Source organism: Arvicanthis niloticus, chromosome 7, assembly GCF_011762505.2.
Source record: "Arvicanthis niloticus isolate mArvNil1 chromosome 7, mArvNil1.pat.X, whole genome shotgun sequence".
NCBI lineage: Eukaryota > Metazoa > Chordata > Mammalia > Rodentia > Muridae > Arvicanthis > Arvicanthis niloticus.
Window position 1 is genome coordinate 72587480 of NC_047664.1, and position 27086 is coordinate 72614565.

Below are 27086 nucleotides of genomic sequence, written 5' to 3' on the forward strand. Positions count from 1 at the left end.
TCTTCTGCACACAGTTATACAAATAAGTTTTCTATTCTATAAGATTCAGTACATACTGTTTTCCCTCAAGAAGAATTCCCCTGCCTCACCAGGCAAAAGCTTTCCATTCCGTCTATTTTCTCCTCCTCTAAGATAATTTCTGATGCTTCTTGGTATGATAATAATTCTGCAGTCTACACAGACAATATAAGGATCAAGTGATTTCTTTTTCTTTTTGCTTATGTTTGTAAGGAGTTTGTGAATTTCTGTAGGCTAGAAACACTCTTAAGTTTACTCTAAGTTTTAGAATACCTAGCATCAAAGGAAAACTTGATACATGCTATTTAACAAAGGACATGAGCCTATTCCGGAGTCTCCAACCACCTAAGATGTTTTAGTGATACTTACTGAATTTCATTTACTAACTTCTCTTTATTTCAAAGGAGATTGGTTTCTCTTGAGCTGCATAATGCATGTTACACCTAGGGTGTTCAGTGTTCTATTTAGGGATTACCAACAGGAGTTAGCATACTGGCAGGTATAATAAGAAGCTTGGGCTACTAAAAACTACAAGATTTGCCAGCAAAGGTCATGGAAAAAGAGATTCGATTCGCTGCCAGGGTTGCCCCATCCTTCTTTCCTTCACTTCCCATTCCAAATCTACTGATGGAGATGAAGAAAGGTACAGCGTACATTTAAAAGTTAGTCAGCTCTCGCTCTCCTAACCCCAACAAGCACTACAGCAAGCCTGCTGCTGCCCTGGTTACCTCAGAAGAGGATGAGATTAGCAGATTCCCAAACCCTCCCTGCCGGCTAAACCCACCCCCAACCCCCACTCCTTTTCCGGGCTGTTGCTGCCCACTCCCCTCTTCAGCACTTCCCCCCACCCCCACCCCTTCTACAGGCAACCAGAGAACCACCTCCAGACTTCTTGTTCTAGGACCTCTAAAACTGTCAACAAAAGATGCCAATCACAGACAGCCTTAGCCAGATCACTGAAAGCTCAGTTTAAAAGAAAAAAAAAGAAAAAAGAAAGAAAAGAAAAGGAAAAAGAAAAAAAAATCAAGCTTAGGACAGGAGGGAAAAGAACGCAGCAAACCACAGCGCAGGAAAACTGGGCACACACAGGCAGGCACGTTGGCTTCTTTGCATAGAGACAGCAGGTTGTATTCGACTACCCGGAGAACGCGGAGCACCTCAGACAGGAACTTTAAAGTGATTGAAATCTGTTGCCTGTTCCACTAGGAATATTGTTTGCAAGGCACAAGGTGTCTTTTGGTAGTGAGTACCCTCTGCGCATGCGCAGGTCCATTCGGGAATTACTGCCCAGCCGCCGACTAAGTTGCATTCCTTGAATCTTCGCAGAAAAGACAATTCTTTCATCAGAGTTAGTAATGTGGACAGTACAAAATCGAGAGAGTTTGGGGCTTCTCTCTTTTCCTGTGATGGTTGCCATGGTTTGTTGTGCACACAGGTGAGCTGCCTGCTTCAATCTCTCTCTTTTTTCTCTCCCTTTGGTGTTTTTCTTTTTTTCCCCCATGCCTGCTGGATCATGCATCTTGTTATTTGGTGGTAGGTGTGCCTGGGTCTTTTTTATGTCTGTTTGTGATCATTCTGAATACGGTCTCTACTTCTTCCCTTCAGCTCCAATGAACCTAGCAACATGTCATACGTGAAAGAGACAGTGGACCGACTGCTCAAAGGATATGACATTCGCTTGCGGCCGGACTTTGGAGGTAAAGCTTCTTCATTTTTTTTTTCAACCTGTAACCCATCCCTAGTTCACCTTTTCTTTCAGATATAATGCCTCCTTCCCCATTCTACCGTTTCTTTAAACATGCAATACTACGCCCTGCGCGCACACACACACACACACACACACACACACACACTATACCCAATCTCAGGTGGACGTATCCTCAGGCTGAGCTGTCCCTCTCCTCAAGCCGACACACCCTCTGCACTGTCACTGCATCACGCGTGTGCCCACACCTGTTTTCTTGGGCTGTCCCCTACAACGGAAAAGGGGGAGGGAGGGAGCCTGGTCAGTCTGTAATAAGATCTGGGAAGCCCCCAATGTCCCTCAGCTCCCTGCCACTCAAAGACTGTCTTTGCTGTGGTCCACCTCCCCGGCAGGGCCCCCAGTGGACGTCGGGATGCGGATCGATGTCGCCAGCATAGACATGGTCTCGGAAGTGAATATGGTGAGTGGCCTCCCCATGGGCTTGGCGGCCGGGCCGAGCTTACGCAGATGCGAAATGAACCTGTCCCTGTCCTCTGCTTTTCATTGGTGGTCACCTCGGCCCTGGTCCCCAGGGTCCCACTCCACGCGTACGCCCCACTCCAGTACACACACTGTCGGTCTCCCCATAGTTTGTATTTTCGACACACACAGGCTACTGCAGTGCTCCGAAGGAGACGTACTCCGCACTATTTTGGGAAGGAAGGGGGACTGTTGCGCCGGTGGATTGGCTGGGGCGGAGTCTGAGCCTTACTTTAGCCGGGTCTCCCTGACTGTCGGGATGTGCAGGGCACCATCTGCCGGCGGCCAGGTGGCGTACACTGGGGTCTCCCCAAACCAGGAGTTCGCAGCCAGCTGTGGCCAGGCAAGCCCCCCCCCCCCCAAATCTCCGCAGCTCCAGCAACCTGAAAGCCCCAACCCACCCAGCTCAACCACTAGGCTGGCAGAGCTCACAAGTGTCCCCTCACTACCACAGAATCCAGCGCAGTGTGTGGCAAGAGCAACAGGCTGAGATGACACAGTTCAGAATTGCTAACAGGAGAAGTGCCCAAGCTTGTTTCTAGGCATTCTGGACCCATGCGAGGGTTCATGTGTTTGTCTTCCTGAAGCTGGCAAGTTTTAAGTTGGAGGGGAATCAGCCGAGTCTTGTGGCATTGCTTTATCCTAGAAACCTGAGCAGAAAAATACAGATCTGATGATTAACAGGACTGGGGGGAGGCTGGATTATCATACTCATTAATTTTAAGGGATCTACACTTTACCACATTCCTTCCTTCCCCCTCTGCTCATCTTCATAGCATGTCTTTTCTCTGGGGCTGTGGCAAAGGGATTCAAATCAGGGCAACCTCTTCTGTTGGTTGTTTTCTTTCACCCTGGGAAGCCCTTTTCTAGTTGTTAGAGTTCCTGAGGAGAAGGAAGTGCCTGTTACTTTTCTAGAACCCAGCACCCAGGGAACAGCTAGCTAGATTGACAGGAGCAAAATGCCATTTTTATTCCGCTCCCGAAAGGGAAATAATTCCAGCAACAGAAATTTAAATCTGCTGAGGAACTGGGGTTCTTTGGGATTTTTCTGTCCGCAACAGTTACTGTTGTTCGTTCCATTCCTCGTGGGGCATTTTTTTTTATTGCAATATGCTAAGGTTTAAGAATTTTCCTTTCCATTGTTTAGATTATGTCAGGAAGCAATAAATACATTCATAGATCCTTCAATGGGTGGTATAAGGATAAAATGTGTGGTGGGGGGGACAGAGAAGAAGCGTTCACTGTCTTAAATGGCTTATTTAAAGTGCTATTTTATGTCTCAGATTGTGTCAAATATTTTCAAGTATTTTTTCGACTACTACATTGAAAAAAGAAATCAATTTTTCAAATTTTATTTTAAAAAGTGGATTTTTTTAACTAAGCAAAGACATTTAAGACACTAATACTCTGTTTACATGCATGCTATTGCCACAAAGCAGCTATTTACAAACATTGAGAAGAGCATCATAAGATGTGCATACAAAACCATGGCCCATGACTGTAAATGCAACCGGATACATTGGACAATGTATTACCTTAACAATTAGTGTCAATGCAGACACATTATGATAACGTTTTCCTGTTCGGTCATTTATATGGCATCTTGTAAATATCTCCGTAGATCATTTATGATAGAGGGAATTCAGAGATCTCAGAAGGCAAATTGTACCTCTGTCAGTGGTCTATGTCACGGTGTTAGGGTACTTAGATTTCCAGAACTGCAAGGCCCTAAGGTGAACTCCCAACACCAAATACAGATGTGCATGCATGCACATGTGTGTGCAGCACATGTGTGTGCAGCACATACACAGGCATTCTCACACAATCTATGTAAATTTTTTTGCATTCTTTTAACTATATTATAAAATATATTCTTTTATATATTGAATATATGAGCTGTACAACAAGAAGCTGTGCCTCGTCATTGAAATGAATTCATATCCAAGCAGAGAAGGGCCACGTATAAATGTAGCATACACCACCCTCTAATGACTGAAAAATACAGTCTGTTTGCTCACTACTCCATGACACCTGCACTTGTTTGTTCTTTAAATAGTTATTCATAGATAAGCCTCTGATAATGCTCTTTACCCAAATGCTCATTGTGTTTCATTGTGACATCAGAGACATAGACAAATAGTGACTACTGAAAGCTGCAAAATTAGAAACCCTACTTTGTGTATTCTTTCCCTTTTAATGAGAGCTACTGACAAGACTCAGGTTTAATTTCGTGGTTCATCTATGACAAAGTGCTGAAATGAACACACTGGAAATAACTAAGGACAATGGAAATTCAGAGAGTTTTTCTTTTGAAAAGTTGAAAGGATGCTATGTACAGAACAGGGATCGTTAGTCCTACCCTAACCCCTTACCAAGAAGAGAATTCTCTGCAACATGCTTTGGACACTATAAGTAGAACTGAGGGTCTATGGGAAATAGGAGTTTTAGCTTGTTTTTAAGCATGCTTTTGTACCTTGATGGACACTAATTTACATGTGATTGGAAAATGTCTACAAATTGAAAACAAAATAAGAATTGATAATAAAATAACACAACTAGTAGTTAATGAAATGCTGGTTAAATCCATTATTGCAACATTGCTAATTAATGTTCACATCTTTGGTCATTATTGTTACAACCCATTCTATGGCCAGGAACATGGCATAATAATTATGCATTAAATTAATGGGTTAGAGAACTAGGGTCCTGTTAATTTTTGTCCCTTTTGTGCTAGTCTAAGTAAAATATATTTCAAAATCTGTTTATAATATTAACCATTTTGAAGGCTAATATCATACCAAGACTACTTTCTAAGTAACGTTAGTTAGATTTAAGTATATAAGTTGTTCATTCTGAGCAATGAATTAACCTTTAGAGAATAATTCTAATGTAGAAACACACACACACACATTATATATAATTAAAAGCAATATTTTTCTTTTAAGGTTTTAATTAATGTTTCTAAAAGAAAGGGTTTTTTTTTCTCATTATAGACTTTGTGGTGATGTAACCATATAGTGCTACTGTCTTTTAAACTTTTATATAGAAAAAATTGCCAGTTTCCCATTTATTGTATATTAAACACTTTAAATCTTTTTAGTTTTAGAATTTCTATAAAATGCTACACACACACACACACACACACACACACACACACACACACAGAGGCACACAACTGAGGCAGGAAGAATGAAAGGAGGGATGGGTTCCTAGCAATTACTCATAAAATAACTCCCATCTGCTCAGTAGAAGAGCCAGTACCAGAGAGAAATTTTCTCCTTGAGTAGCATCTTGGTTAATGGTGATGTTGACTATAAACAACCAAGGCACTAAGCTTTCCCGTTCTGATTTCCATAGCAAACTGTCCCTTCTCCTGCAAGAACCAGGTGCGATCACAAAGAAGCAACTCCAAATACAATTTCTTTCCTCAAGATAAAGATAGGATGGCTTAGTGTCCACACGCAGAAGACTATACTTGCAGAGCTCTGCCTCAGGCTCGGGCACAGAACAAGCCATTGCTTGCAGGAGGTGGCCTCTCTCCTGTGTTCACTTTTCTGAAGGTGCAGAAATGAATGATTTTGCAGGAATCACAAACAGCATCCACATTGACGGAGATGAGATATATATATATGGTGCATAGAAACAAATTAAACTGAACAGATATCCATTTATATTCCCTGATGTTGCTACTTTAATATTAGATTCCATAGGTTCTTGGTACATTCTTCAGTTGGCTCAAGAACAGAAACCATCAGGATTTCTTTCTGCAATAATCCTCCTTCCTCTATGCCTTAGCTTCTCAATCTTAAAATCATACCTCAATCACTGTGAGGTTTACAAGATGCAAATTCTGAATCTGAGGTTTGGGATTGGAAGCAGGGGGTTGATATATTCTAGTCCTCCTTCAAAATGCCAACTGCTGCTCTTCAGACAGCACTTTGAATATCAAAGCTGAAGAGTATGATTCTATTATCTGTAAAAGTGAACTCTTTTCCTTTTTTTCTTTTATTTTTTTCTAGGAAGATACTTTCTAAGTAATCTAATAGGTGGCTGGGCTCAAAGGGAAGATTAGTTCTTAATTAAAGATAAACCTGGGGATGTGGTCTAGTGGAACCTGATGTCTTCCTGTATCGATACTTGTTACTCGGCTAGTGCTAAGTGGAGAGAAAAACATTGCTGGCCACAATAGCTAACAATAACACCCTTTCCCCTTACAGAGTTCCCCTTACACTTTATTTTTACTCTTCCCAATACAGAACACTGAAATTGTTTTTTCCTTACCAAGCAGCCAGCGATGGGCGTGTTAAAAACATCCCAAAGGAATTCTTGCTGCTTTCAATAAATTCTCTTGGGTTATAATAAAGTTTCCTTTGGAGATCGAGCGATCAGTCAGTACCAATTAAAAGCTGGAACACACTCCAATAAATAAATACATAAACATCCCTTTCTTTTACCTGAGAACTCAACAGGGACCCTCTTTTAGTTTCTGCACTAGAATATACTATCTGAGAGCGAAAGAGTTTACTTTGTCTGTTTGGAGATAACAGGCATTTTATGCTCAAATCGCATTAAAACTAAACCATCTAGATATTAAAATGTTGGAGTTCATATATTAAAGTTAGCAATTTGAGGTTTACAAGAACATATTGAGCATTAAAGTTTGTAAGATAGTGAAAATAAATATTTATTGACTAATACACCTATGTAGAATATGCCTCTTACAAATATTAAATTAATTGCTTATTGCACTCTGATTTAAGGGTATAGAATTATCATTTTTTACTATATGTTGAAAAAATTAAGCTGAGACATGGAAAAATATAGGAAGAGAGAAATTCAAAAACAAACTCCAAAGCTACAGAGCTAGTACATGAAAAAGTCAAAGTTTAAAACCAGGACTTGGGGATGTAGCTCATGGCTAGATTGATAGAGTGATTGCCTGGTGTATAGGATACAGTTTTGGTTCCATGGTACTGCAAAACCTGATAGTGGTGGCACATGTCTACAATACCAGAAATAAGGTGGTGAAGGCAGGAGGATCAGATGTTTGGGTTCAAAGCAAGATCAGGTCACACTGAGATACATGAGACCAGTCTTAAAACCTGAAAGCAGGCTGCATCTGCTTAAATTGCCAATCTAGTAAACCTTAAATGTTTAAAGTGTTCCTTGTATTTAATTTGGGAACTTGAGTGTAGACTTTGTCTTCTCTTGGATTTAGCAAGTTATGCTGAAAAGGGAAGCAAATCATGGACCTGCTAAAGCCTTCTAAGTTCAAATACCCTAAAATTTCTGTTCTCAAGGAATTTAGACTGTGCCAGATCAAGAATTATTTCATTTTATTCTACTGTTAGATTCTGTCTTGTTCCATCCCATTATCCTGGTCAGAAAGTCGATCAGCAAGCCTTTTCTGGGCTGCTCCAGAGTGCTCCAGAGTGGTAGCCTCTTGGGAGGGCTTCAGAAGTGATAGAGTGTGATGTGGGGCATTGTCAGGAAGCACTGTTTAACCAGTCATGAGATCATCGTTCAACCTTGTCTTCCTTAATACATTTACAAAGACAGCAACAAGAGACTCTGATCAATGGTCCTCAAAGGAGACCTGATTGATGCTTTGTTTATATTGTGTTGAATACTGAGATAAAAACTGTGTTGTAGGTATTTCTTTTCTTTTTTCTTTTTTTCTTTTTCTTTCTTTCTTTTTTTTTTTTTTTTTTTTTTTTTTTTTTTTTTTTTTTTTGTTGTTGTTGTTGTAGGTATTTCTAATCTGATGCTATCCATGTTTCTCATGCTGGCGATATTGTTCTGCTGATACCAAACTCATACATTTCAATACTTGCTATGGAACAGAAGTAAATGGGTTTTGTTTGTCTGTTTGTGTATGTATGTGTGTATGTATGTATGTATGTATGTATGTATGTATTTCTTCAAGACCTAGATATCTGGAAGTTCTTATTCAATTTTCCTAAAATCTTTCTGAGCAGTGACTGAGGCATAAGCAGTAGAAGCTGGGTGTTTGCTTGAGCTAAATTTCAGTGTCGCTTCTGAACATTTCTGGTGCTTTTTGCCTTACTCTTTCCCTGAAACCTGTGGTTCTTAACATTCTTAATGTTGGGACCCCTCAATAGAGCTCCTTATGTTGAAGTGAATGCAACCATAAAATTATTTTTTGCAACTTCATAACTGTAATTTTACTACTGTTATGAATGCTAATGTATTATCTGAGATGGAGGATCTTATATATGACCCCCAGAGGGGCCATGACCCTTAGGTTAAGAACTGTTGTCCTATGTACTTGATACATCTTCAGCACGCATGCCCAAATGAAATGTTACTTTAACAGAAAGGTAAAATGCTTTGAAGTAAAATGAACTTAAAAGTTTCTAATGGTTTAAGTTTCAGGAATGGGCTCAAATGTCATGGCTTTTTTTGGGATAAAGGAAGATAAATTGGTACGTGTATATAGTTGATTCAGTATTAGTATATCCTTCCTCTATGATCCCAGAGAGAACTGAATTCATCTTTCCTAAGACTGGGACTGACCTTAGAACAGTTGCTTTTAGCCGATTGTGAATTTTCTGGAGTCCCTTAACTTTTCTCTATTGAACAGGAAGTTTGCAGAACCTTCCTTCATCGGTCACTTAGCACCTGTCACAAGTGCTTTATGAACAATTGATTCCTACCAGTAGCTATAACTTGGAGGCAAAGCTGGTCACATGAAAAAGAAAAGATACATTTTTTTATGTACCATGAGCCAGTTACCCTTGTTCCGATCATCATACCCTACCAAGAGGTCCAAAGCCTCACTCGGCCAGTCACATGCCCCATGTAAACTGCTATTATATTCTGAGTATAAAATTTAAAGGAATTTTTCTAAGACCATTTATTTAATGAATCTAGTGAACAGAAAATAGGCTTTATGTCTATTATATAGCTTATAAGGGGCTCAGGGGTGTTGTTTACATTATAATTTTGAAACATGCGAAATTGCCTTTTGGAAGACTTTTGAAACATTGATAGCTATCCTGATCTTGGGTGTTTCTAGTCAGCACAAACTTACTAAACATTGAGTCTTTTATCAGGTCTTGAATGGAGGCCAGAATGGGAATGACACTACAAGTTCCCAACATTCAGTGATTTTTTTTTTTTTTGATGTATGAAGGAAAATAGATAATACACACTTATGTTCAGTCAATGCAAAGGATTATTTGATAGATACCTATATTAGTGGCATCTCCCAGAAGCATAAAAAAATAATACCCAAGGCATCACGAGGGGGTCTGTGCCTAGAAATAATGTAGAAGATAAATAGTAGTTAGCAATTGTGGATAGACTACAAACACAAAGAAGAATCTTCCTTCAGAACAAGAGGAAAGCATACGAATAGGCAGCCCTGCCTGGAAACGGCATGAAGTGTTCTGGGAACTACAGGTGACTCACTATTTTGAGAATTAAGAGGACACAGGGAGTATTGTCAAGAGATTAGACTGAGCTGTGAATACAAGCTGTATCATAGAACTATTGAACATTCTCACTTGTGTGAAAAGAACCTGCTCTAAAAACATATTTGTCTGTCTACATGCCATCTCTTTCCAGTAGAGTATACAGGATATCCAATCGACAATTATCTCTTCCAAATCGAGCAAGGGTCAGGGATGTGCCTTACAGGGAATTACTGCTCTTGTATGCTCCTCTGGAGTTCTACCTTAAAAATTTTTATACATGCAGTGCCCTTTAAGTTTTCAATTAAAAAGGAAAAGGAGAAGAGAGAGAGAGAGAGAGAGAGAGAGAGAGAGAGAGAGAGAGAGAGAGAGAGAGAACTTGAGGGATTTACTATTTATTGACTGACTAGTTAACTGAGGTTAGAGTTCATGGTATTCTCTGGGCTTCTTTAATGAGTGATGGTTTAAGAAACACCTTCTTCTCAGTAAAGAAACCCCAGTAAAGAAACACTATTGTCTTCTCTCTGAAGTGGCGTATTTTCAGAGTAATGGGATACTCCATTGTATTATTTTAAGGTAGTGCATTGAGTAAAAACATGTGCATTGAGGTAAAACACTGGAAGTTGTGATTTTTGTAAAATGAACTAATTATTTGGTGAATCTTCCTATTGTGTCCACAATCAAGCATTTCCCAATGTGAAAAATCCTGGGCCCCAAAATACAATGGCCCAGTGGGTTGATCAGAGTGTTGGGATAAAGTACTAGGCTAAGACAGAGAGTGGGATGCAGTTAACTTTAATATGTTTCTTTACCTAGCAATATGTTTCTTTACCTAGGTGGCCATAAGACTTATCAACTTCTCCCAGGGAAGAGATCTTTATATTCTGCTTCAATTGTCGTTATAGATCAGGGGAGAAGGGAGTTGTAGGAAAGTCACTTGTGCGGCATCTGCTCTCTTCTCCACTGCATCCTGAAAGTGATTCAGAGTCTTTCTGGAACATTGTGCTGCGATATGAAATTGCATGAGAGCAGTGTGAGTTGTTGTAGACGGTGCATCTGGTGATGAGAGGAGACTGAGAATAAAGACAGGGCAAGGGAGAGTGACACTGTGCCCTGAGAAGGGAAGCTTACCTGCCAGGAAATTAAAAAGTGACTCCTAGAAGATCTGCAAAGGAATGGAAATATCTGAACTGGCATTTGGGTATGATTTTAAGCAAGAATTCAGCAACCCTGTACCTATAAGATGGTGTCAGACAGTAAATATGTGAAGGCAAAGGGTGATACATACATTGCATTGTTTACGTCAGAGAAAAAAAAAAGATGAAGAGAAACACTAGAGAAATAGATCAAAATAAAGAGGTTTTACATAGCTGTTAGCCGTTCCATCCCTGCCTGTATAGAGAGCTAATATGAGTGTTGGGTGACCCTCCTTAGCATAAATTGGGGTGAGTTGCAAATTAGATGCATTAGATGCTTTGCTTTTGTTGTTGCAGATTATGCATGGAAGTTTCAAGCACTGACTCCCACATGAAGGGCTTTACATGGGACTGTGAAAGAAGGGGAATAGACTTGATAACATCTCCTAGTCTAACACATTGTGGCTAGGGACAGAATCTTCCCCCCAACCCCCGTAAATTATTATTTTATAGGGAATGATACACAATTCTCTAGTCAAGAAAGCTGGCTTTGTTGTTTCCATAGAGACAGATCATTTGAAATCCTACCTGTTCCTGGAACATTCTCTCATGTCAGTGGCTATTATTTCTCCCGCCTACTACCTGTAACCCCTCTCCTACGCAAATGTATTGAGATCTGCTTTCAATCCCACACAAATTACATTTAATATATAGAGCAATTTCTGTAGACATTACAGAGATTTCAGCTGGAGAAAAAGTGTCTGGGTCGTATGAGAAAATCGGGAGTTCTAAAAGTCTTCATAAATTCAATATCAATTAAGGACCATTCATAGAAGACAATTTTTAGCCTTATATTTTTCCCTTATAATACAACCTCCAGGAAATTTCAGAATATATTCTTTATATTCTCAGTCTTCTGGTCTATTATATACTTTGTGATAACATTTATTAAGATTGTAAAAGATTTTTTTCTCATAAAAAATCATTAGTGTGATAGCATTTATATTTTTTAATTCAGAAATTAATAGTTTCTCTGTCTGGTATATATTACAACTTCATCTGTAATTTTTGTTTTATGTTGACCATGAATCATGAGCTGTTTCTATAGAAACAGCTTCATCATAAGGCCTTACCATAATCACAGATACAGAATTTTTTACAACAAAGATCCTTATATATATTTATAAAACCTTTAATGCACTTTAAAAACAACCACTGTTTTTAATTTTTCAATTACCATTTTCCTGCCACCTGGACTATTAATATTTCTTGATACATTTAAGACATTTAAAAAGAATAATTTGATTGGTGACAAGAGCATGAGTGGCATTAACAACAAAAGGGAAGAATAAAACACAAAAGGTTTTTAAATGAGAAAACTTGGGTTTTAAAAGACAGTATTTTCTCAAGTACAAAATGTAGAGTAAAAAACTGTATAATCCAGAGGAAATACATTTAATAGATGTGATATATACATACATATATATATACGTGTATAAATGTATACATATACAGATATATACATATACATATGTATATACATATTCAGATATATATACATATACACATAGACTCACACACACACACATATATATACACACACATATATATATACATGTATATGTATATGTATATATGTATATGTATAATGTATATATACATATATATATGTATACACACACATATATATATATATATATATATATATATATATATATATATATGTATAATCTGGCTAACCATTTTGGCTATACTTGTATCCCTCATGCTACAAGTTATGTTTGCTCTAAGGTATCAACTTTGCTTTTTATCAACAAAGCAACTACCACATTCAGAGCAGACGAAGGACTCTAATCTCTGACATCTCCACCTGTCTATTTCCTTCCCATAAATATTGCACATACAATATGCCACATCTCAAAGCAGTCATGGTGAAAACCCAAAGTTCTTGGTTCAAGCCAATTGCTGAGCTGAGGCCATCAGCTTAGACAGAATATTCACTACAAAGTGAATACTGGCCAAGTGAAAAATTGTACCGAAGGTGATGAGAAGAGATCTTCACAAGTTTTGAAATTTAGAAAAAGAAAATGGGGGCAGTATGAACATTTTGGAGAGGAATATGGGGAACCAGGCTAATTCTTTGCTGGCCCACTGCTAGAGTTCTTGCTCCAGCACTTATATCATCAAGATTTTCTGGGGTGGGGGGACCCTCACAGTAACTTGTGTGGTAACCAAGTTTAAACAAGCATTTAAAATGTGCTTCTCTGAAACTGTAGAAGGAAATGACTCTCAGGATGTTGCAATATAGCATCTCCTATTGTAATCAAAAGCATTGCCGTATGTCATAGACATAGCCTAAGGAGTTATGTTTCTGAATAAACATCACCCTGACTTTCCATATAACTTCAAGCAGAGGAGTTGCCTAAGTTCTTCTGTGGGATTCATCTTGGTCATTTTTACTTCCTGGAGTTTTGTGTCAAAAATATGGGTCAAATAGATAGGGGCAAATACACACTATGATTTCATGCTGACTCGGAAACTACCACCTTCAAACGTCATGATTTAACGTGGATATCTTCAGCTTTCCTTTCTGGAGTGACACAAATAGCAATGGGAGAGGCGAAAGTGGTCTTTGTTTTCAATCCCTGAATTATACCAGAGTATGTATTGATTGAGTGTGAGGACAGATTTGCTCATGGCTACAGATTTTTAAAATTATGTATTAATAAAAAGGGAAGCTCAACACAGTTGAAAAAAATTTTTCCCTGGAATCAGCAGTGTCCTGAGGTCATACCTGATAGGAATTGGCTAGGACCACTAAAGGTATGCTCCTGCTTCTGTGGGATTGCTTGCTGCCAGCATTTTGTATTCCTTGATGTGAAATCAACAGACCACACTCTGCTTCCTTGTGTGTTATCTCATCCATCCTGACTGAGTGATCAGGCAATAATATTTTGCAGCTTTAATTATTATTTTTCTCATGGTTAAATCAATTGGTCATTGGGCAGTGCACTAGATCAATTATTCAAGTTAAGCCACTTTTGATCTAACTTGGTAGTTCCCTTAACTATCTCCTACTCAATGTGCTTCTGTCAAGCACTGTTTAAACCATTTTTGTGATGTCAAAGATTGAGCCTAGTGCCTTGTGTATGCTAAGCATACACTCTCTACCTGAGCAATGTCCTTAGCCCTCTATTTGTAATGATTTGAATCACTGTAACATTTCAGAATGACATTCTATCCCAATTTATACCCTTAAGTATAATTTCCCTGACTTTAATAATCCCTTTGATTCTTAGTTTTGTAAAACAGCAATGTATTTGTTCTGCCTGTTTATGGTAGCTGGGAATGTCAAGAGAGCCACATTGTGTACAAATATATGCTCTGGTATAGGTAAAAATAGCAAAGCACTATAAATATCAAATTCTGGCAGTTTATTATTATCTCCAAAGCTTATAATAAATGTCTTTCTTTTACATTTAGGGACAAGGATCGCAACAAATCACATTAGGCACAATGGACTGTATTTTTGTTTTATGATGTCATTTTATCGTCCTATTGGAATTCACAGTACTTCTCATTGTCACGCTGTGCAGTGAGAACTGGTGGGGATGGATTGAATTTCTTCCCTCTTATCTCCTGATGAGTTTTCTCTGGGTTCTTCCTCTAGAAAAGAAAACTGCACTTCAAACTTAAACAGAGTTTAAATTAGTACATCTCCCTACACTTTTCTCAAATTCATATTTTATGGAACTCTATAATATACAGGGGAAATGGACTATGATTTTCCATGGGTTTAGTTTATGGACTGAGTCCCCAGAGTCAACCACCAATTTTTAGTTGTACCTCTTTTATTACAGAATCGGTTTTATTGGCATTTACTATAAAGTGGTCATATAATTTATTAGGCAAATATGTATCACTGAGAATAATGTGGACACAATTAAAAATTGCTTGGGGTCAATATGTTTGAGCCAGCACTGTCCTAGAGAAGCCAAGACTTACATTGCCAAGTTTTGCTTAAAGCCTAGATTTCTCTTGAAAAATGGGAAATGTGGTTTTTATCAGTGATGATTGAAATCTAAATGAGACAATGTACATAAATCTTTGTACTATGTATGTATTTTATGGACTGGGTAGGATTATTCTAAAGTATAATATTCAACATCACAACTGTATTATCAGTGCTTGGAAGATAATATAACAAGATGCCCTGTATGGAGATATATAAAGTCTAAGATCACAGTACCAGAAGATTTAGCATCATATATGTCAGGACTAATTTCTCACTTTCTCAGTATGTTTTCTCCTATGGGAATAGTAATGACCTATGGTTTCTCTTGGTAACATTTGTGAGGTCTCTTTAGTTATGGCTTCATCACATCCCAAAGATATCCCAAATATCATCACATTGCATGTTGGGCTTCATGTTATGACTTTTGAATGATACAAATTCAGTCTATTGTAATCAGTATCATCATTTTTCCACTTGCTAAAAGCTTACAGTATGCCAGGAACTGTTAAAATAGTTTATATACAAATAAATGTCAACAACAAAATGAGGTGGAATGGATAATATATCCTGAGAGAACTTTATAATGACTTTAGATAATTGAACAAATAAAACATGAATTTACTTTCTTTTTACTGGGATCTGTGTTAAAGTTATAGTTGGTAGTGTAAAGGCTGTTACAAATTGCAGGATTTGCCTTATTTCTATATAGTCTGAATCAGTTCGTTTTCTGACAAGATTGAGCATTTTTGGGTAATACAGTAATAATACAGTAGTCCGTTTTCTGCTCTTGATATCACAATTCCACGGTGTAGTTAAGCTTTCAAGAAAAGAAGTTTCAAACTTTTGGTGAGCACTTAGAAAAAAATTGATCCCAGGAGGAAATGAGTTAGCAATTGTTTTTATTTTGATAGTAATCAAACATACATCCATTAAAAAGTAGCTTGGCCAAAGCCTTCAACTTCATGGAAATACTTTATCCATTTGCAGACTTAAGTCACACCACACCTATTGTGTCCAAGATATGAGGAATCAGTGGCTAGTTATATGTATGAAAAGAAAATGGATTTGATGCCTTTTGTGGGAGAAGCATTACCTGGTGGAAAAAGGAAAGATTAGATTGGGCACAAGGAAGAGCATCTTGACTGTAATGAAACGATGCTGGAAGTAGCTACTAGGAGTACCCAGGGAAGTGTTCATCTTTAGAAAGCTTTGGAAGAAGAAAAAATAATTATATCTGCCCTCTTTGGCTTTACAGAAAAGTTCTGTACAAAGGCAAAAGCAAGAACAGAAAGAGATTTTCTTTACCATTACTTCCCATAGAGAAATATCAAGTTCTGACATCTCTGTTGATAGTTACAAATGAAAAGTAGCATCTTTTTAAAAAGCACACATTTTCATCACATACACTACGACATACAAGAGAAGATTATTTTCTTCCACAAGTTTCACATATTCATAGGTAGAGACTAGGAACTCACATGAGTAGCCATTAATCCAGCCTCTTTCTGGAACAAACAACTTTTTTAACCTTACAGTGCATACCACTCAACATAGCTCAGGCATAACATAAGCATTTTACTAAGCTTGAGGATAACTAGGTTAGAGGAGAGAGAAGTTGTTAAACTCTTAAAATGGCAAGGGGACCTGATGGAGAGAAGACCTCGGGTCTGTGCCTGGTAAGTGTTTCAGAGAGAAGACTGAATCAGATTTACTGAATTTAAGGCTGACACAGTCACTTCAACTTTGTACATACTTTTGTACTTAAGACAAGAAAAAGAAAGCCTTTATTGTTAAGAGTAGAAATGGCTGCTTAGCTATGATGAACTTGTCCACATATCACACATCAGGATACCTCTTTTCTGTCAATTTTTATGAGAATGGCCTGTAATAGGTATATTTAAATTCTCCTTTCACAGATCAGAGTCCAGAAAGGGTTATTTTTGACAAGTTGAGTTTAAACCTCTAGCATGTCTGACATTAGAGTCAGACTTCTAGTTCCTTTTGTATTTCAGAGGCCACTCTTGTCTGAATTATACTACTTTAATACAAGAGCCTTTGTAATTTCTCTAAAACGAAGGGCCAAGTATTCCCACCTCAAAGACACAAGTTCGGAGTATAGATTAAACCCAAACTAGAAAACAGCTCCTACTGTTCTTGCTCCAGTTTTGGCCCAGGGATGCTTTCCCTCTTAATCTATTCTTGACCCAACACATAAAAACAATACTCTAGTGGAGGAGAAGGGTATGCTCTAAGGCCCAGATTCATGTTTCTACCTTTGTATTATTGATGTTGTGGTCCATAAATTTGACACTAGAACATTTCTCTGGTTGGTTTTGATTTCGTGAGTGATTTATTTGAGTCCAAGAAAAAGACATACAAGATTCTAAATCAGTTGTTATTTTTTTAACTCAAGATTTCCACCAGTGCTTTGCACTAAAGTTCTCTAAGTGGGCTACTCAGCAGCCAAACCAGTGGAGAAGCATGTCTGCAATTTCATGAGGAAAAATATAGAGGCCAATCAGACCAACCATTTCTAGATGCAGAAGAGGAAGAGTTAGCCTTTCTATGTATATTCACAGTGCACAATGTGAAAAATCCTAAAGGGTATGTAAAGGCCCATTCATCCTGTCACTGTCCTCTCAGAATGGGGAAGTTGTATTATAAATGTAGAGTATACTGATGATAAAATAGCATGTTATTATTCTCATGCAACTTATAGCAAATATGTTTTATTTCCATTCCCGAAAAGAAGAATATACATTAAAAACTCTATTTTGCCTTGAAACAATGACAATAGAAATGGAGTAATTGTTTAGCTTGATTCTACAGAGACAAAAGGAATTTACTGCAGATGAATAGTATATTTATAAAGTAGAATTCAGTCTCAGACCATAGTTCAGAAGAGGAACAAAAGACTTTCTTGAAATATATAGCTATTTATTTTTAAAGATATAGAGTTGAGCTATTGGAGACATCAGTCAACTGTGCTAAAGCCATTACAGTCTTTTACAGTTACTCTTTTTGGTGCTAAATAAGATATAATACTTACTGATAGACATCATTGTGTTTCTCCATCATAGCTGAAGACTGCAATGTGTCCTCCGTGTCAGCTGGCACTTTATCTAGGACACACTTAGCTGTGTATATGCACTCACCGCGATAATGGATTCCATACAAGTTCTGGCACACATGCTTCTGGAATGTCAGAACTCTATTGCCTTTGGTTCAAGGATATGCTAAGGTCTTAAGGATGGAGGAGGGTATAATACAAAGTAAGCTCCAGGGAAAGTTATAATTTTAGGCATAATGCATTGTGGGTTTTACTGAGGTATGAAAATTTGTAATTTCAAAATGACATTCATAATTGAAATCATCAGACCAGTATATTATTTCATAACTTCTGAACTCATTTAACTTCTGATCTTATTGAAGACTTAGTAGAATAGAAATACCATATTATCCAGTCACAGGAAAGGTGAATCTGTCTGTCTGTCTGTCTGTCTGTCTCTCTCTGTCGGTCTCTCTGTCTCTGTCACACACACACACACACACACACACACACACACACACACACACCACTATTAAATAGAAGTCTCTAAGGTTTGTAGAAAACTAATTGCAATTTAAATTTTCCCAGGAAAAATAATAATGTCGATGCATAGAATTTATAGATACTTGATTACCATCTTTTTTCAAAGCCTGTTTATTAATGGACTACTACATGTAGATCTTTGTCACTGTGAGAAAGAATGTCTTTCTTGTATTTTCTCCTTTGCATTCTGAAGTTGATTGAAAGCAAACATCAACTTTATCACTCTGTTCCTAACCTCTCATATTCTTTTTAACAAATGAAAAACAAACTCTAATTACAGCATTAGTCAGACACCAAGGATAGTTCTTGACCTGGCTTCATTTTCTTTAACATCTGTTCTGAGCCCCTTCTGTGTCCCCTTCGCCCGTGAAAAGGACATGTGAGGCAATGTTCGGGTGGTTACCACAATGAGGCTTTATTCTTGTATAAGCAGAAGCGGAAAGACAGGAAGAGGTGCTGCTTAAATACACCCTAGAGTGAAGTATTCACTTCTGATTGGCTGTTCACTCATTATACCCATAATATGCCCCAGGATGGGCAGTGACTTTTGGCACACTTTTTGCCTTTGCACCTGCGTAGTCAGTTGTTTACTTGTGGGAGGACAGGATGCCTGAGCCATCTTGGAATGGCGGAATGTATCACCGCTAACCGCGGCTTCCTACATACATCTATCCTTAACATAGTAGGGATTGGATTTTATTGGTTAGCCTACCCTCTAGCAAAGCACTGTCACTTGCTCACCATGGGTTTTGGTTCTGACTTTTTTGTATACTCTTTCTGGTAACTTTCTTGTTTCTTTGTGTGAGGAATGTAGAAAAGCAGTGACATCTAAATTCACTTGAATCTTCTCCTTTATCTCAGAAGAAGATATGTTTCTATTACTATATACTCTTTAGGGCTGTTCCTTCCTATCCTGGGGCTGGTAGAGATGAAGCCAGGGAAGACTGAGGTTTCTATGACTTCCAATTGAGTTGCATCAAAGGACAAAACACACAATAACTTCCCTTTTATTTAGAAGAAGTTAGAGGAATCCTTGGGAATATCAAATGACATAATGCTAAAATGGGTAAATTGCTAAAATTCTGCACATAATAATATAAAAGAAATGGAGGATGAAATGGAAATGAATAAACCAAAAGGAAAGGCAGACAGATCCCACAGTTGAATAACTAGGACGGAGGATAAAATTATCACCAAATATTCTGCAGTATTAGAGTGCCTACACCACAAGCATGCTTTTATTACTTGATCTAATTTTTTTTATTGCTATGACTGAAGGCACCATTACTTCTCCATTTCTTCAAAGAAATCTGTTATTGATATAAGTACTTTGTGGGAGTGGTTCTGAGTTCCATATGTGGGTCAGCATGGAACATGGCAAACAATAAGAAATCAGAACTACAAGTGACTCCCTGGACATTTCCCTCAATCCCTGGGGAAACACTGAATTCTTAACAAAGCATGATGAAGGGGTAAGGCTGATTAATTTAATTCTCAAGAAAGGTAGCAAATGTAGTTATACATAACAAACAACTAAGCCACAATATGAGAAGGAAGGTCCAGTTCTCAGTAGAAACTGAATAGGCTTGGACCTCTTTCTTTTCAAGTAAGCAAATGAAATAAAGAACTTAACACTGTAAGCTTCACTTGAGGTTGCTTATTGACATGATTATGGCAGTAAGACATAATTTGTATTCTGGTTTCCCACAAAACCTTTGTCTACTCTGCAAACTCATGGGTAAATACTGTATAGCATGGCAAATATGTATTGACCTGGTTTGCTTTTTGTTGCCGTGATAAAAAACTGACCATAAACAACCTGGAGGTAGGATATAGGTTTTTTTTTCACGTTATAGTCTAAAATGGAAGAAATCCAGGACTGAAACTTCAACCAGGAACCTGGAGGCAAGAACTGAAGCAGGGACCTTGGAGGAATGTTGTTTACTGGCTTTCTCTCTCTGGATCACTCAGATACTTTTTATATAGCCCAGCTCCACACCCTAAGTGTGGCACCACCCACACTAGGCTAGCCCTTTTAACACCAATTAGCAATTGAGAAAATGGTCACTGATATTGTCCAAAGCTTATCCAATGGAGGCAATTCTTCAATTGAGCTTTTTTTTTTTTTTTCCAAAGTGACTATTTCTGTCAAGTTGACAAAAACTAACCAGGACATGTCATAATATTGTCACTTGTCTACCATTTATCTATTACTATTACTACTACTGTTCACACACATATGTGCAATGAGAAAAGATTTTACTACATGCACAATATACATGGAGAACATTAACTTAAAATAATTTTGCACAGTAGAACGTGCACAATTTGTTGTCTGTGTAAGTTCTGCTGATCCCACAGTGTGCCTTATTTACCAGAGCTGGTCAAGTGAAGAATCCAGGAGCAGTGTTTTAAACTCATCACAGGCACAGATCTTGTTGGCTTTTGTTGTCTATGCAGATATTTGTTTTCGTCTGTTGCTTTCTACCTTTGTGCTTGATCCTTCAGCTTCCTCTTTTAATTTCACACGATAGGTCTTTCAGGCAGTCTATCGAGTCCATTGCAGATTAGCATTCAGAGCAGCCAGTGAACCCATGTACAATTTCACTTCATTTATCTGTCCTGGGGGGGGGGGAATAAAAGGTGCAGTGTACTACCTTTGTTCCTAAGAATTAAGCCCTGTCCTTCCAAGTATATTCCATGTAGCAGGGGCTTAGATTTGAATGACTGGGTAGTCCATAAATAACTGATACGCTGACATAAAGATTCATAATGGAAAGGTAAATTGAGGAGATAAATCAAAGTGTCAAAAGAATCCTGTGAACTAAAGTTGAGATGTCCAGAGAAGGCAATATAAGGTAAAATTGAGAGATGGAGCTATAGTGAGCTTGGTATATGCCATTAATTCTGATAGAAATCACACAAAAAAAAATTGAGAGGAGGAGAGGTATGGAATTGGACTATGTCCCAGACTGGGTTTCATTAAGGCCTAAGATTGAGAATCATGATATATTTTCTGGACAATGATATTGGAAACAATCCATTGGGATGAAATAAGAACAGTATCATCAAACAGAAAGACATGAGAGCCTGAAGGAGCTGAATTGAAATGTAGTTGCTACCAAGGTATAGCCAATCCCAAGGGCATCTCTGGGGCTAGTACAATTCTTCAGAATGATCTGAAAAGCAGAGACATTCAGAATTCTTTGATATTTATTCCTACAACCAAACATGAGTCATTCCTGTGACTTAGGGTGTCTTTGGGAAGAAAGCATTACTGTGTGTGATGAACACCTATTCAGCTGGAGGCTACATCCTAGAGATGGAATCACAACAAACAGTAGCTTCCATTGCAGGCAGCTAGAGATCCAGGGCTTTGGGTCCTGAAAGGAGAAATGAGTCTAGCAACACAGTTTTGTTCTTAGAACTCTAGAGTCAAAAACCCAGATGACAAACCTGGAGCACTCCAGTTCCCTCAGTTCTAGAAATTAGGCTACTTACTATTTATTGACCACTTTGTATGCAGCAGTTTTGTGCCTTACTAAACTTTAAACCTCTTGAGCTCTAGAATAACATTGTATTAATTTTTCTTATACTGAAGTAATTCCTTCAGGTAAATCAAGTAGCCATATTTAAAATTTTATACTTTAAATTCCTACACATAGGCTTGGAGAAGTTCATAGAGTGCTTGCCTCATATGACTGAGGCATTGGATTTGGTGTAGAGCATCATACAGACCTGATGGGAAAGCATACGGCTGTATAATTCCAGCACTCAGGAGGCAGATGCAAATGAATCAAAAGTGTAATGTCACCCTGTATGACATAGCAACATCAAGGTCAGCCTGAGCCAAATGAGATCCTGTCTTAAAAAATAAAATCTCACATGTGTTACACAGAAACAATGAAAAACTTTTCTTCGTTTATTTGAAATATAAATTATTCTCAGTTTAATGGCTTTACTGGTCATATACTGGTCCATACACATATAAAAGGTGCTTGAGTAGACAAGTGATGCTTAACTTGAGAGTGGGAGGAGCTTGAAAACCAAGACAGAGAAGATAAGGGAGAGCATGTCTACATGGCAGTGAGTCAGGACACTAGCAAACAATCACTCAGCTGCAGGCTGCAGAATGGTTTGTGTCTCATGCTGCCTGCTGGCTCACCATACTCTCCTGTATGAATCAGCAGAGCCCCCTTAGATGTTTTCTTTCTCATACACCGCTCAGTTGTGCTATGATTTGCTATGTTTTTCTGAAGAGCTCTAGAGGTAGGTACATGAAGACTGAGTGAATTCAATCCTGAGTGAATTGTGCCTCTGATTTTTGAGAGATAGAAGGCATACAAAAAAATGTGCTTTTGTTTTTAGAAGTGTTAGCTGGACAATATGTTTGAAAGTATTAACATCACAATGTATAACTGATATAACAATATAAAAGTGGTTCAGGTTTTTTTCATATACACTGATAAAACCTGAACTGATGTGGATGACTAGAGCCATCATTTTTTCAAGTGAAGGGTGGTGTGGGATATTTCCTAATGTGTATTTAGGTTCTGAACTCCATAAACATTCATTGTTTTTAACTGACATGTTTGTGAATTAACCAAGACCTAGGAGGACTCTCTTTTAGACCTCTATAATTAAAAACCATTTAATTGTTTATAGAAGAAATGTGATATGTGTGTGTGTGTGTGTGTGTGTGTGTGTGTGTGTGTGTGTGTGTGTTTGTGTGTGTGTAGCATATAATTTGGAACATAGAAGAACTTCAAAATGTTCAGAAATAACAGTTAACCTAAAAAGAGAGAGAAAATGATTTCCGAGTGGCAAATTTAATTATAGGTTGGAATTAAATGTCCTCGGTTAATGCATCTGTTTGTTGAGCTAAGATTGAAAGCACTCAGTAGTAGGCTTTTTAATGACCTGTTATGGTATAGAAGACACTCAAGTGGTAACTGAGCAGACACCATTTACACGAGCATGCACTTTGTATAAGAAATGTTCAGAATATTAATTACATGTCCCAAATGGAATGACTTATATTTTGCTAATCTGAAGTTAAAACAGACTTGCCATAGCAGAATCAGAGATCTAGAAAGGAAGACAAAAACAATAATCACAGGGTTGGACTATGTTACTAGACCCTAAAGAACACATTCAGTACATGCCTGAAACTCATTACTACTCAGAGATCAAGAGTTCTTGCACAAATGAAAGTAGCCTTTCATTTACACTGTCCCATAGCTAGCCTTTGCATCTACCAGTCTGTTTTGGATGCAAAACATTTGGATGCAAATTTTATATCTATTCTTCTATTAAAAAAATAAGCTTGCCTCAGACTGAATATTCATCATCACATGCATTCTCCTGATAAGATTTACATTATAAGTCCTTTAAAGGGATTTTTTATTTTATAAACTTTAAAATGTTAAGTTAAAGTAAGGATAATAACTTATTTGTGTGTGCTTGTGTTTATATATGTGTTTATAGGTGTATGCACATATATTTATAAGTGTAAGAGAATATATATGTATATGCATATACATATATGCGAAATATATATATGAAATATATACCAAAATTTCTGATATTGAGTATAAAACACACTGATCAATTTATTATGTACCTTTTACACCTACTAATTCATCTAAATTCTAGCTCTAGTCCTATCCTTTTCTAAGAAGAAAATAATAGTCATAGCTTTGTATTCCAACTAAGTCTTATTTTTATTGAAATTGGAAAAAGGTTAAATTTCAAAAGAATAAAATCAAAGAAAAATAGTAACAGCCATTATCTCAGTGGCCCATGGAATGTCTTTTTCCTCTAAAGAAAAAAAAAATGAACTCTTTTTCAGTGTTTTCTTTTGTAAGACACTGTCTCCAAGGGGTCTTAAACTTGAGCCCTCAGTGTCAGCAATTCTGGTTCATTGAGTTTGCTAGATGCTGTGTTTTCCAGAACTTCACACCCGAGTTTGCATTTGATCTTCCTAGGTCCCAACATGTCAGGTGATTGCCAAGGAACTTAGTGTGTTGAGTTGTCTATGAAGGCAGACAATAGTAACCAGTCTCTGTTTTGTCACATTTATCATTTTCATCAAATATAGTCAAGGAAAAAAAAGAGAGAGAGAAGCACACACAAAATTGGACAGGTTTGTTGAGAATCTGAGGCCTGAAGACTTAAGACTAGGGATGAATTAAAGGAAGGAAGGACTATAGCTATCCCACAGGAAAACAGAAATGGGGTGGGACAATCTGAGCCATCTTAATGGTATGATCTTTATCAACTCCACACTGACTGAGATAAACAAGGAAGGCGAATAAATAAGAGAAGGCAGAAATAGTTGGAAATTAGCTTGTGAGACTGTGAGGTTTGACCACAGAGTGCAGATTTACATTTCTTATTTTCTATGTCCAACCATAACTAGAGGCAAAATGATGTGAGGAATTTTGGGTTTTTCTCATTGAGTCTCTAATGGATCCTTTAATCCCATTTTTTTTTTTTTTTAAGGATATGGTTCTTGTTATGATGCTGGCAGAGAAAATCTTCTGTTAGTTGGTGATTTTGTGGAACTCCTCAGAGTGGGAGGAAGTGTATCTCTAATTCTTTGGCTTGTTCTTAGGATTCTTTTCTTTTATTGGGCTATCTTGTCCAGCCTCGATATCAGGGCTTTCGTCTTGTTTTAGTGCATCATGTTCTGTCCTGTTTGGCTGTCATCTTTTGAAAGCCTGTTTCTTTCTGTAGGAGTAATGGAGGAGGAGAGGACTGGAAGACAGGGAAGGTGGGGGGAACCTGGGAGGGGTGAAGGGTGGAGAAACTGTGGTAGAGATGTATTATATGAGAGAACAATCTATATTCAATAAAAAAAAGTTTCAGTATTTGAGATTATTTTTTTATAGAATGTGATTCCTTGAGTTTTGATTAATATTATTTTGTCATTTAATGTATGTTCCAGGATGCTGAAGTTAAATATAAAGTGTTAAATGTGACAATCTCTTACAAAATGTTAAGACTTCAGAAGAGCCATACTCAATATTTCTACCACATTTAGTACTTAGACTCAATGTGAGTTGTTTATACAATAGCAACCAGGTATGTTCTTCTGAAAAAGTATCTTACCGAGTACATGTGGGTAAGATGTGTGCTTACTTGAAGTTGCTTCTGAAGATATGGGCACAATAAATGTACTTCTTGCAGTCTGCCACTATCTATCTCATTGTGACTCACTACCTCATAATGAACTTACTGGAATCAATCCACATTCCCCCTCATTTGTTAAGATGAGTTGGAAGTGAGTCTAAGTACAAACTCAGGAGGAAGACTTGTTCTCTGTGCAAAAGTAAGGTTATGATTTAATAATGGCCCAAATTATCAAAGTGCAGTCACCAAAAATTAATCATGTGCCACCAGTCATGCAAATCATTTTTATTATTATTGCTGTTTTACAGTATTATACCTAACAGTGACCTTGTCCAGAATCTCAAGAACAGATGAACATATGTACAAGGTTACATATGTCTCTTGTAGAAAATGATGATGGTATCACGATAAAGAGATAAAAAAGGAATAAAAGCTAAAGTCAAACTGGAGAGCAGAGGGACAAGGCCACACAGTCCACAGCCCAGCATTTAACAGTGATGCACAAGAGCGACAGCCATCCTCTGAAGAGCTTGCACGTAGCTTGGCTGTGAGGGACTGCTGACTCATTTGTAGTACAGTTTTACGAAGTTAAAGAAGACCAAGGACTCATGAGATCCTCATGGTGCCTAGACTTCTATTTAGAGACCAAAGCTTTCATTTCTGTGCAGATGGCTCCTTTCTCTTTCAAAAACCTATTAATCACTGACCTGTATGTAGCAGCAGGTTCACTGAACAAACCGGCCAGGAGAATCTGTTGTGGAAATGTCTATGTGGTTTTATTAGTGGAAATCATGCGTGACTAAACAACCTGAGTTCTCTCAGGCATGCACAGATCTTTTAAGAGAGAGGAAAAAAACCTCCATTGTTTACAAGGAATTACCAGCAGAAGTAATCTGATTAGGCACAGAAAAGCCTTTGATAAGGTAGGACCTACGAGATATGTCACTGGAGGATCTCTCAAAATATTGGTTGTTTGTGCATCCAATGTGTTGAGATAAATAATTTACAGGCTATGTGGAGGTTTGCATTACAAATGAATGAAGGAAAAGTAAAACTTTTACTGCATTTCAAAGAGCCCCTTAGATTTCTATGAGTGCATCTGGCTGCAATACAAGACCAAGAGAGCAGACAGGGGACTGAGGTTCCATATTTGTTTACGTGCTGAAGTTCCTAACAAGGCTTTACTAAAATAATCAAAAATAACCATGTTGGATTATCTTAGAAACCTTTTTTTCTGCTTTAATGTAGAATCTGCTATTATTATTATTATTATTGTTATTATTATTATTATTATTATTATTATTATTATTATTACCAAATTCAATAGACATAAAGCATCTATCATAGAGAAAGTGCAATAGAGTTTGCCGAAGAAAATTGGATTTAAAGCAAATGGAACAAATGGTATATTTTCTCTTTGACACACAAATAAAAAATGTGATATCTACTAAGAGTGACTTAATACTGAGGTTCATATTATTAACTGGTCAATTATCTTCTGTATATTATATCCAGTGAGACAATAACAATT

General features: G+C 37.6%; 1 protein-coding gene across 1 annotated transcript in view; it reads left to right on the forward strand.

Annotated features, from left to right (window-relative positions):
- Positions 1-1222: 1222 nt before the first annotated feature.
- The window catches only part of Gabrb1 (gamma-aminobutyric acid type A receptor subunit beta1), a 397281-nt gene continuing 371417 nt past the window's right edge, over positions 1223-27086 (forward strand). The window contains exons 1-3 of the mRNA XM_034508743.2: positions 1223-1453; positions 1624-1715; positions 2116-2183. Of these exons, the coding sequence (XP_034364634.1) occupies positions 1374-1453; positions 1624-1715; positions 2116-2183 (240 nt within the window). The 5' untranslated portion in view covers positions 1223-1373. The remainder of the gene's footprint in view (positions 1454-1623; positions 1716-2115; positions 2184-27086) is intronic.